At 46.1% G+C, this 12231-nt stretch overlaps 1 protein-coding gene across 1 annotated transcript in view; it reads left to right on the top strand.

Moving 5' to 3' along the window:
• The window catches only part of calb2a (calbindin 2a), a 25240-nt gene extending 13958 nt beyond the window's left edge, over positions 1 to 11282 (top strand). The window contains exons 6-11 of the mRNA XM_083654915.1: positions 1383 to 1460; positions 3853 to 3908; positions 4074 to 4113; positions 4225 to 4278; positions 8026 to 8097; positions 10452 to 11282. Of these exons, the coding sequence (XP_083511041.1) occupies positions 1383 to 1460; positions 3853 to 3908; positions 4074 to 4113; positions 4225 to 4278; positions 8026 to 8097; positions 10452 to 10568 (417 nt within the window). The 3' untranslated portion in view covers positions 10569 to 11282. The remainder of the gene's footprint in view (positions 1 to 1382; positions 1461 to 3852; positions 3909 to 4073; positions 4114 to 4224; positions 4279 to 8025; positions 8098 to 10451) is intronic.
• Positions 11283 to 12231: the final 949 nt, after the last annotated feature.

The following is a 12231-nucleotide window of genomic DNA, read 5'->3' as shown; positions in this document are numbered from 1 at the left end:
AAGAGTCAGTCACTCAGGTGTGATGAGTCAGTCACTCAGGTGAAGAGTCAGTCACTCAGGTGTGATGAGTCAGTCACTCAGGTGAAGAGTCAGTCACTCAGGTGAAGAGTCAGTCACTCAGGTGTGATGAGTCAGTCACTCAGGTGAAGAGTCAGTCACTCAGGTGTGATGAGTCAGTCACTCAGGTGTGATGAGTCAGTCAGTCACTCAGGTGAAGAGTCAGTCACTCAGGTGTGATGAGTCAGTCACTCAGGTGAAGAGTCAGTCACTCAGGTGTGATGAGTCAGTCACTCAGGTGAAGAGTCAGTCACTCAGGTGTGATGAGTCAGTCACTCAGGTGAAGAGTCAGTCACTCAGGTGTGATGAGTCAGTCACTCAGGTGAAGAGTCAGTCACTCAGGTGTGATGAGTCAGTCACTCAGGTGTGATGAGTCAGTCACTCAGGTGAAGAGTCAGTCACTCAGGTGTGATGAGTCAGTCACTCAGGTGAAGAGTCAGTCACTCAGGTGTGATGAGTCAGTCACTCAGGTGAAGAGTCAGTCACTCAGGTGTGATGAGTCAGTCACTCAGGTGAAGAGTCAGTCACTCAGGTGTGATGAGTCAGTCACTCAGGTGTGATGAGTCAGTCACTCAGGTGTGATGAGTCAGTCACTCAGGTGTGATGAGTCAGTCACTCAGGTGTGCCACTCTGACTTGGGCCTGCATGCTTTATAGTAAGTGCAGTAGACAAATGAAGTATAGCCCTTATTCGCTAACCCTGGACGGCACCATATTGTTGACATAACGTCCTGCGTGCACACAGCGCTGCAGCTGACAACTAGTAACAGCCTTATTGTCATTTCTGTTCCATTACAAAATAGCGATGCTAATGACAGCAATAAAAAACCCACAGTTGTTGTTTGTATGCTGCCGTTAATGCCTGTGATAAATAAACAAAAGAACGAGGTGAACAGACTTTGTTGTGAGGAGCTGTCAGAAAGTTTCACCTGTCTCTCCTAACTATCCACACATCTCCTGTGCTGCTGACGTATCCTCCGCCTCGCTCCCTTCACGTCTGTGGACGGTAGAGATAGAAACAAACCACGGGGACTTTATTGCTGTCATTAAGCCATGCCTAACGCAGGTCACCATCCGAACACAATTGGAACGATACAGGTAACGCAAACAGCGGCTAGCTTCCTATAAACGCTGCTCTCACATAGGCTGTCACTTGAGAGCTGCTGCGTTATGTCGACAATATGGCGGTGGTGGGCCTGCCCGTACGTGAGTGACGTCAATCGAATAAGGTCTATAGTGGACTTGGGCCTGCATGTTTGTATCATAAATGAAAACTCTACTCAGCTCAACTTTTTCTTCTCCTTCTGCACCTGTTTCTGTCCTCAGGGCTTCTTGTCAGACCTGCTGGAGAAGGCCAACAGACACTATGATGACCAGAAGCTCATGGAGTACACACAGACCATAGTAAGACTAACCTTAAAGTCGAGCTGAACCCAGAAATTACTTTTATTTTATTTTAGTTCAAATACCTGGGTATGCAGTGGCAGTGCACCTATTTAATAATGTATGCCAAAAAAATCACAAAAATATAATTTCTTTAGTTTTCACACTTGTTCACATTAAAAGTTCATTTTTCAACATTTCATTGATAACAGCAATCTACAGTTTGCTGACGTCACCTAGTACTATCAAATTTCTACCCCATTTCAACCAATCATATCACGACATGCAGCTGTCAATCAAATCTTCATTTCAGGGTAATTTTCTCTTCCAAATGAAGTAGAAAATGGTGCCTAGTGCCTGTCATCTGGCAGAATTCCTATCCCATAAACTAACTACCGTACTAACTTGGCCAATTGCATGAAACATGAACAAAAAACAAAAACTATAATCTCTAAGAATGCAAAGAAATGTAACTGGCTCGTTAAAACGCGCATTCCAGGAATATCGTATTTACAGAAATAGCGTGAATGGCACGCACATGAGAGCGTGGTAGTCAGGGGTTGCCCCTCGGAGATTCCAGGCAGGCGGGCAGCACCTATGCATCGGATTGCCCGCTCGCTCCGCACGAAGCAGCTGGCTCCCTGGTACTCTGCGGATCCCACTCGCGTAGCATGACAACAGGCTGAATCCCACTCGATTTGGGGGTGGAACACGCTAGGATTGGCCAATGCCAAAGCCAGTCCTCAGAATTGTCAAATCAAATAATCGACACGTATATGGTCCGCCTCTTAATTCGTTTTCAGTGTCCGACACTCGCGCTAGTGCATTCCGTTCCGGTTCACGTCGACTTTAAGGACGGTCCTTACACATCAAGAGCAATGCGAAGAATTGCGAATATACGGCACGAAATTGCGATGCGAGTTTTGACCCACCTGTCAATCACAGCCACAGATGTGTACACGTCGGAAGCGAATTTCTGAAAAATCGACCTTGGTGCGAAAAAATAAACGCCGCAATAACGCTCAGCGAAACCTCGCGGTGGGTATGCACAGATGCATTGACTGATATAGGTTCGGAAAATATTATTGACGTGCGAAAAAAACGCTCCCGATGTGTAAGGACCTTTAACCCTAACCAGAAGCTCCAGGAGCACAGATCATAGTAAGACTAACCTTAACCAGAAGCTCCAGGAGCACAGATCATAGTAAGACTAACCTTAACCCTAACCAGAAGCTCCAGGAGTACACACAGACCATAGTAAGACTAACCCTAACCAGAAGCTCCAGGAGTACACACAGACCATAGTAAGACCAACCCTAACCAGAAGCTCTAGGAGTACACACAGACCATAGTGTCTCTAACCCTAACCAGAAGCTCCAGGAGTACACACAGACCATAGTAAGACCAACCCTAACCACATGTACTCAACAATCGTTCATCCCGTTCGAGACTTTTTTCATCCCTGGCACCGAAATGGTGGAACGAACTCCCTCCCTTGGTCAGGACGGCCGAAACTTTTCCCATCTTTCGGAAAAGACTAAAAACTCACCTTTTCGGCATTCCTTCATGAACTGACCTTTGCTTTGATCCTGTCACTGCCTTGTTTTACTGTTTATATTGTTTTGTATTCTTGTTGGTTGTAAATAACTTGTTGTACGTCGCTTTGGATAAAGGCGTCTGCCAAATGAAATAAAGTAAAGTAAAGTAAAGTAACCAGAAGCTCCAGGAGTACACACAGAAGAAACGTTGCTCGTAGTTGCTTTAAAATGAACAAAGTAACACCCTATCTGTCTTTCTCTCACACCAAGACTTGTCACAAGGACTTTCAGAAGCCACTCTAAAAGAACCTAATCCAATAAAGAACCTTCACAAAGACATTTTAAAAATGTGTTTGGTCTCTGGGAAATGGGCACCAACCTCTGTAAGGGATTTCATAGCAATCCTTGTGCAAGTCTACAGGACATGAAAAATCATTTAGAAACCACACACTTCTTTCCGTACTTGCAGTACAAGAAGTAATGATAGGTTTTATAGCGGTTTTAGATAAATGGTTTCATACCCACTCTACGTGCAGTAACACTGTGTAGTGGGCAGTTTTATGGACAGCCACTTTGTCATCCCTCTATTAAACATCTAGAAGTAAAAAAAATATATGGATATTTCATCAAGGGAAAAGGAACATGACTGGCCATTAAATTTCCCTCAACCATCTCAGCCGATGCAATTCTTCATTTTGGTGGGTCCATACGACAGCTAATAACTTCAACAACTCGGAAAGGAACTCTGGGGAGTTTCACGAAAATGAACCACATTTCCACAATAATAACATCTAACAAATCCATTTGAGTAGAATTTCCCTTTAATCTCTCTCCTCCGTTCCTTCCCGTCTCTCCTCCGCTCTCCTGCTGTGTAGCTCAGGATGTTTGATCTGAACGGAGATGGGAAGTTGGGCCTGTCAGAGATGGCCAGGTAATTTATGCAATTGTCTTGGTCGTCATTCGCCATTCTTTTTTTTTTACAACATCCAGGGCGGGCATTCTTTGCTAATGCTTATTCAACATTCAGCATAATTTCCTTCTGATGTGCGTTAAACATCGACAGACTCAGAATCACATTTGACTTCCTCTCCCACAGGCTTCTCCCCGTTCAGGAGAATTTCTTACTCAAATTCGAGGTAGGGAGCACTGCAAAATAAGACGCATCATTTTATTATTATTTCTTTTTGCCATTGTGTGCGCTGCCATTGGTAGCCTGGTAATGAAAGTCAAATGCTATGTTTTTACAGAGTGTCAAGTTGACCACTGAGCAGTTCAATGCCATCTTCACATACTATGACAAGGTAAGCGACAGTTTTTCAGTGGCTACTAGTGCAGTTGCTAATTACATAGATCAATAATTATCATCCATTGCCATGACCCCCCCCCCCCCCCAAAAAACAGAGCGATACCTGACCCCTGGGAGCCCTGAGCCCCAGGGTGAGGAGGACCAGACAGAAGATGTTGTGATGGTGGAGAGAGTGCAGGCTTGAATCCATATTGTACTGTACTGTCAGACGTTCCTCTCCTCTCTTATCTGCTTCTGTCTCCACCATCTGAAAAGCTATTAAAACACGGTGAGATGACTTTGGGAACGGGGGGAAATGTGCTGTAGTCGACTGTAGGCATAGAATTACAGCAGAGAGAGAGAGGAGGAGAGGCTCAAGGACGCTCTGGAGTGGAGTTTTGCCGGATGACTCAGCATTATTTTGTTTTGGAGTTTCCCCTCTCGTCAAAATGGTGACTATGCAAAATGCCGGCCGGTGCTCCCCACTGCCTAGGGAAATGATGCACCTGTCCCTTTGCAAGCAGATGAAGGTGGTTCAGTTCATGGCCACATTTTCCACCTTAGGAGTGGATTGTAGTGATGAGATGACTAGTGTGCAGTGATATGGTATAGGAAAGAAGAGAATAGAGCAGAGTCTGTTAATTTTTCTTTATGATATCTGCTGAGTTTCTGTGAGCCTGATGTCCCACCATAATCTAGTCCAGTGATTCTCAACCTTTTTCCTATCACGGACCACTAATTTAGTCCACATGAGAGCCACGGACCCCCATTTATACAGTCTGCCATTGAGATTTTGTCTCTTGGACCTCAATCTGAGAATATTTTGTATTGTTAGATGGTTTTGTCCAGAATTCCATGACTGTCTGTATTGTAGGTAGAGAGATAATAACAGAGAAACTATGATCAAAACGCTCATTCTTCTACATTCTCTAATTGAGTTAACGTCTTCTGAATGAAATAATGGTGACGCTTAACAATTCATCCATTTTCTGGGGACCCCCTGGAACCCCCCCAAGGAGCACTGGTGGTCCACAGACCCCACGTTGAGGACCAGTGATCTAGGCAGTCAATCTCTCACTTCTATCAGCAACCAATCACACAGTCCCTGATCCCTCTCACCCCTTTCACTTCCTTTGAAGTATGGTGGCATGTCATTAACATAAACAAAACACTTATTATGTAATTAACATAAAGTGAAGAGGTGATATCATGTGAAATACAGGAAATATAATACTGCTTTGTCTTTTTTTTTTTTTTGCTTTTTAGCCTTTATAGGTAATATATACAGTAATTGGCTTGTGGCAGTTGAAGATGCCAGTAGGTGAAGGGGAGAAGCCTGTTATTATAGTTTTTGATCTGTAGTCATTGTCTTGACCTTATATGAACCTTGCCAATACTGTGGACAAGAGCAGGAAGTCAGAGTAGAGGCTGCTCCAGCACAACAGGAAGTCAGAGTAGAGGCGCTCCTGCACAACAGGAAGTCAGAGTAGAGGCCACTCCTGCACAACAGGAAGTCAGAGTAGAGGCCGCTCCTGTACAACAGGAAGTCAGAGTAGAGCCACTCCTGCACAACAGGAAGTCAGAGTAGAGGCGCTCCTGCACAACAGGAAGTCAGAGTAGAGGCACTCCTGCACAACAGGAAGTCAGAGTAGAGGGTGCTCCTGCACAACAGGAAGTCAGAGTAGAGGCCACTCCTGCACAACAGGAAGTCAGAGTAGAGGCCACTCCTGTACAACAGGAAGTCAGAGTAGAGGTGCTCCTGCACAACAGGAAGTCAGAGTAGAGGGCGCTCCTGCACAACAGGAAGTCAGAGTAGAGGCCACTCCTGCACAACAGGAAGTCAGAGTAGAGGGCGCTCCTGCACAACAGGAAGTCAGAGTAGAGGCCACTCCTGCACAACAGGAAGTCAGAGTAGAGGCCACTCCTGCACAACAGGAAGTCAGAGTAGAGGGCGCTCCTGCACAACAGGAAGTCAGAGTAGAGGCCACTCCTGCACAACAGGAAGTCAGAGTAGAGGCTGCTCCTGCACAACAGGAAGTCAGAGTAGAGGCTGCTCCTGCACAACAGGAAGTCAGAGTAGAGGCCGCTCCTGCACAACAGGAAGTCAGAGTAGAGGCTGCTCCTGCACAACAGGAAGTCAGAGTAGAGGGCGCTCCTGCACAACAGGAAGTCAGAGTAGAGCCACTCCTGCACAACAGGAAGTCAGAGTAGAGGCTGCTCCTGCACAACAGGAAGTCAGAGTAGAGGCTGCTCCTGCACAACAGGAAGTCAGAGTAGAGGCTGCTCCTGCACAACAGGAAGTCAGAGTAGAGGCGCTCCTGCACAACAGGAAGTCAGAGTAGAGGGCGCTCCTGCACAACAGGAAGTCAGAGTAGAGCCACTCCTGCACAACAGGAAGTCAGAGTAGAGGCTGCTCCTGCACAACAGGAAGTCAGAGTAGAGGGCGCTCCTGCACAACAGGAAGTCAGAGTAGAGCCACTCCTGCACAACAGGAAGTCAGAGTAGAGGTGCTCCTGTACAACAGGAAGCACTCCTGCACAGCAGCGGGGGGGGGGGGGGGGGGGGGGGGGGTCCACTTCTGTAGACAGTGTGCATATGGAGCCCGGGCATTTATGTGTGTAATTAGTTTCATGCTTTTGTTCTGAGCTCGGCCCCCTGCAGGCGAGCTGCTGTCACTGGTGCTGAGGGATAGTGTGGTAGGTCAGCTGAACACTAACATGGCTCACAGTGCCAGAGCCCAAAACCCGTGCGGAGCTCTGAGAAGTTCTGCAACGCAAACGAAGACAGCTGGGCTGCTGACCTGACCTGACCTGACCCTGCTCCACATTCTCATCACTCGGCACAGTCACTTTAAGCCACACAGGCAAAAGGAGTCGAATTCACACTTTATATTCCCACGATCAAGGAGCCTTGATCATGAAAGAGCGTCTCCCAACGGTACCGAAATAAAACTGGCAACACACCAAATCTCTGAAGTCATCATGAGACTGAGGCTGGATGAATGCGACGTGGTTTTGTGGACGGTGCCTGGGGGAGATTTTTCCTGCAATTTGGACATATTTTCTGGCTCAAAAGGCACAACGCTACTGTAGGATACAGCTCATTAGCTAATGAAGCCGCTCCATATTGTCTTCACATCACAGATGATCATCTGCATAGAACGGCTAGACACAGAATAAGAATGAACTTTTTTTAAATCATCATCTCGTGAATTTGCCATTGGGCTGGCGGATGCAAGATGGCTGCCATGAAATAATTTGAATTTTTGAATAATAATAAAAAGTCAGTGCATGTAAATCAGAAAGTTTGAGAAGTTGGAACAGTAAAGGCTTTAATTCACTAAACATTGCACTGGTAGACATTATGAACATTTTGATTCGCTGAGCCTCATGCACTGCAGATATCCTGAATCAGATGAATCTCCATAACACAATCAAACCTATGACACCTTATAGTTATAGAGGGAGATCACCATTTTCTATCAATTCATGTTTTCCTACTTACTAAAGGTCGAAGGGGTGTGAAGTTGTGGTATATTGGTATTTACATTGATCTCAGTCAGTCCTTTCTGTCTGTTTGGCCGCTAAAGTCATGTGTAGTGTGTCTTCTGCCTGGTTCTCTCATCTCTGTCCTTTCTGGCTGTTTGGGGGCGTGGCTAAAGTGATGTGTGGTGTGTTGTCTTCTGCCTGGTTCTCTGATCTCTGTCCTTTCTGTCTGTTTGGGGGCGTGGCTAAGTGACGTGTGGTGTGTTGTCTTCTCTCAGGATGGGAACGGCTACATTGATGAGCAGGAGTTGGACGCGCTGCTACGAGACCTTTACCAAAAGAACAAGATGGTGAGATGATGTCTTCAGTAGAAGTGTCTGGATCTGAACAGTATGCGAGATTTTTTTTCTCACTATGGTAAATGGTAAATGGCCTGCATTTATATAGCGCTTTTATCCAAAGCGCTTTACAATCAGTAGGTAGTCTACATTCACCCATTCATACACCGATGGCGGCAGGCTGCCACGCAGGGTGCCTACACACCATCGGGAGCAAGGAGGGTTAAGTGTCTTGCCCAAGGACACAACGACAGCAGCTGGGAGGGAGCGGGGATCGAACCGCCAACCCTTGCGTCATTGGCCGACCCGCTCTACCTCCTGAGCTAAAGCCGCCCCACACTATGGGTCCAGGATGACCACGCCCCAAACTCATTTGATATTCGTCGCCGCAACTGTGTCTTCCTGAAAACATGCCGCAAGTTAAAAAAAATGTGGTTAAGATTAGGGTTAGGGTTGAAAGATGTTCTGATCACGCTAGGGCTTGTGGCTTAATGGGTAAGGCACTTGCCTCACAGTCTGAGGACTGGGGTTTGATTCCCGGTCAAACCACACATATTTTTAACAAGCATTTTTCTGATTTTCAAACATTAGGTTTAGGCAAGTACAACAATTTGGTTAGGGTTAGGGTTTGGGTCTGGTCGTGGTTAAAAAAGAAAACCCTAACCCTAATCTTAACCACGTTTTTTTTTTGTACTTGCTGCATGTTTTCAGGAAGAAGCAGTTGCAGTGACCAATCAAATGAGTTTTGAACGTGGTCATCCCGGACCCATAGTGGGGGGGGGGGGATCTCGCGAACAGTATACCGTGTATATCACAACTCAGTGGGCTAATGCATGTATTAACATTTTTTCTGTTTGTTTGGATCTCGTTTATAACTTTTGACAAGTCATACCCTCTCTCCTGCTACTCTCTTATTTACCATATATATAACTACCATAATACATAATCCACCATAAGAATTTTCCAAAAAGAAACATAGCACTCGTTCAGTAAGCATTATGCATTGTGCTGAGAGAAGCTCAAAGCATGCCAAGCTGCTAGCAAAGTGTGATTGTGACTGTTCTGGTTCCCAGTGCTGCGAAAGCTCCGCTCAGAAGCCTTTTACTCTGTTTTTTTACTACTACTTTGAGCTTTATTGAGCCCAGCAAATATTTCACAGTCTATATTAGCTGTCTTCAGGAGGTCCATCCAGGATACGGAGGCTTGGTCCAAACACTTATTAATTAGCCCGTTTGGCTGACGCTAGGCTTTAAACCGCCGTTGTCAATGTAAAGGCACGAGCTGAAGATTAGCTGATTTTGCACTGTGCACCGTGTTGAGCTCAGTTAAACCCTTCGCTTTGGCACAAAATGTACACTTTTGTGTACATTTTGATTTGGCTCAATCAGCGGCTCGGACATATATCTTTGCCGGGAAGCACTTTTAATTAGTCAAAGTGATTCAGCCCGAGAGGATGTGGACAGTCTTTCCTATCAGCGATCACATCAGGAGCGTAAGTTATGCTTCGGCTAAGACGTCGCAATCTCCAGCAATTTCCAAGGCAAGCGCTATTCCCATGTTTCTGTTGTCTCTACTTGCCATGAATAGAGAGCCGCAGGGATGACGTATTTTTGTCGTCAGAACGCGGAAGTCCCGGACTTCCTGGTTCTTCACTGTTTCTGTCTATGGGATTTTTGAATGGGTTTTTGCCGCGATGCTTCAAATACGGTCTCTGGGCAACGCAAGATTAATCAAACGTGAACCAGAGTTCAGTCGGATAATCTTCACACATGAGGACCACTTTCATGAGTTTTGTAGCGTAAATGCGAGGCCTAGAAGTAAAAAGCTCGAGCTAAGCTAATCCAGAACTACACACTGTCGCATAGGCTTCCACGTCACGTCAGCACTCAACCTGGACTTTTGTTGATGTGTGCACTGATTACCCCGGGCTGAACGGGGCTGAACCAGGTGAGGGAAAGAGAATTTCCGTGTTCGTCCTTTGAAGTGGTGATGTTATTGACGTATATATCCCCATCGGCTCAACAGTGTAGTCTCATTTAGCCGTTTGCTAGCTAGCCGTCCTTTTAACGGCACGTAAAAGCTTCAAAACTCATAAAAGTGGTCCTCGTGTGTGTGAAGATGATATTACTAAACACTGGTTCGCGTTTGATTAAGCCAGTGTTGCCCAGAGAGATTATTAGAAGCATCGCGCCAAAAACCCATTCAAAACTCCCATAGGCGAAAACAGTGAAGAACCAGGACTGTTAGCATCGATGATTTCCGGACTCGTTCCTGCGGCTCTCTATTGAAGGCTAAATCTTGTCCCGTTCTAATGATGTCACTTCCCACCTCCCTCTGTGTTCCCGCCCCCCCTCCCTCTGGTTCAGGACGTGGACCTGAAGAACCTGACGGGCTACAAGCAGAGCATCATGGCCCTGTCCGACGGAGGCAAGCTCTACCGCAGCGAGCTGGAGATCGTCCTGTGCAGGGAGCCCATGGTGTGACCTTCTCCTCCTCCGCTCTCGTTTCGCGAAACCATCGTTCTCTTCCCGTCTGCCCCGCCCCGCCCCCCGCCCCCCTCTCCCCGAGACCACGCCCACTTCCAGCTGCCTGGCGACAGATACCAGGTGCATGTGCCGGACCCCGCCCCCGCCCCCACCCGCCCTCCCCGACCTCATGTTATAACTTCAGAATGAGAAGTGCACCCGTCGTCCGCACAAGAACAGCTCCTCCTTCTCGAAACCTCCGATCTCTGAAAGCCACGTTCTTCTTCCGCCCCTAAAACCTCCTGGCTTTTCACCCTCATGATGAAAACGCCCCTTGAATTAAACTGACCCCTCAACCCAGACCCTTTCCATCCTCATCCCAGTCCCTGCTCTCTAACTGACTTTCAACCCCACCACCCGGCCAAAACCCAGAACCCCTGATTCCAGCTCCCAATCCACAAAGACGACTCACCCCGATAATAACCCCTGAACCTCGACCCCATCTTGACCCAAACCGCGTACTGACCCCTCCGTTCCCTCGCTCTTTAACTTTGCATTAAATACAACATATATAGTCAAACATAACTGCAGACGACTGCGTTGAATTTAACTTTGATCTCATTTATAGTACGTGATGGAACTGATTTGATCCCCCCTCCCCTCCCCCCCCCCCCGACTTTTCCTGAAGTCATCTTGTTCCATTCATTCTCTTCTGTACTATCTCCGTGTTATGAGTTCATTTTCAATGTTTGTTTTTGGCTGATACTGTCAATTGAAAATACTAATAAAATGTCTTAAGATAAAGATGCTCTAATTTTTGACGTTGTACGATGAATGCTTTTTGTCTAATTGCTTGTTTCCTCTCTTCAATATCCACTAGGGCTGCAACTAACGATTATTTTCATAATCGATTAATCTGTCGATTATTTTCATCGATTAGTTGTTGTCTTGTTTTGTCCACAACCCCAAGATAATATCAGTTTACTGTCATACAGGAGTAAAGAAACCAGAACACATTCACATTTAAGAAGCTGGAATCAGAGAATTTTGACCTTTTCTCTTCAAATTGTACTCAAGACGATTAATTGATTATCCAAATAGTTGTCGATTAATTTTCGACTAATCGATTACTCGTTGCAGCTCTAATATCCACTGAACTGCACATACAAAATAAGAGAAGAGCAAGATCCTGTATTCTCCAAAGCCATGAGGCCTTTATTGTGAAGCTTTATTGTGAAGCTTTATGATAAGAAACATTGAAACTAACCTGCAGCTGATGGATGATGGGATGATGGGACACTCTCTCACGCTCGCCCTGAAAATGTGTTGCTTGAATACGTCTGTAGCAGGAAGTACTGGGATAGATCGTGTTTACATTCATCTAATACAAACAGATGCAGCTTCATTGTATCCCGGCTCAACTTGTGTTTGGAGTAATACTTTGCTCTGACAGATCCATTTGCAGTATAAAGTCATTCTCCCCCGACCAAGTCAGCCAGCCTGCATAATGATTCCAGTATATATATATATATATATACACACGCACGCACGTACAGTACACACACACACACACACACACCTACACACACGCACGCACACACCTACACACACACGCACGCACACACCTACAAACAAACACGCACGCACACACACACCTACACACACGCGCCGCACCCACACA

The sequence above is a fragment of the Poromitra crassiceps genome (assembly GCF_964638095.1).
Source record: "Poromitra crassiceps genome assembly, chromosome: 18".
In the NCBI taxonomy this organism is placed as follows: Eukaryota; Metazoa; Chordata; class Actinopteri; order Beryciformes; family Melamphaidae; genus Poromitra; species Poromitra crassiceps.
Note: the sequence above shows the minus strand (reverse complement) of the source record. Positions and strands in the feature narration are given on the sequence as shown.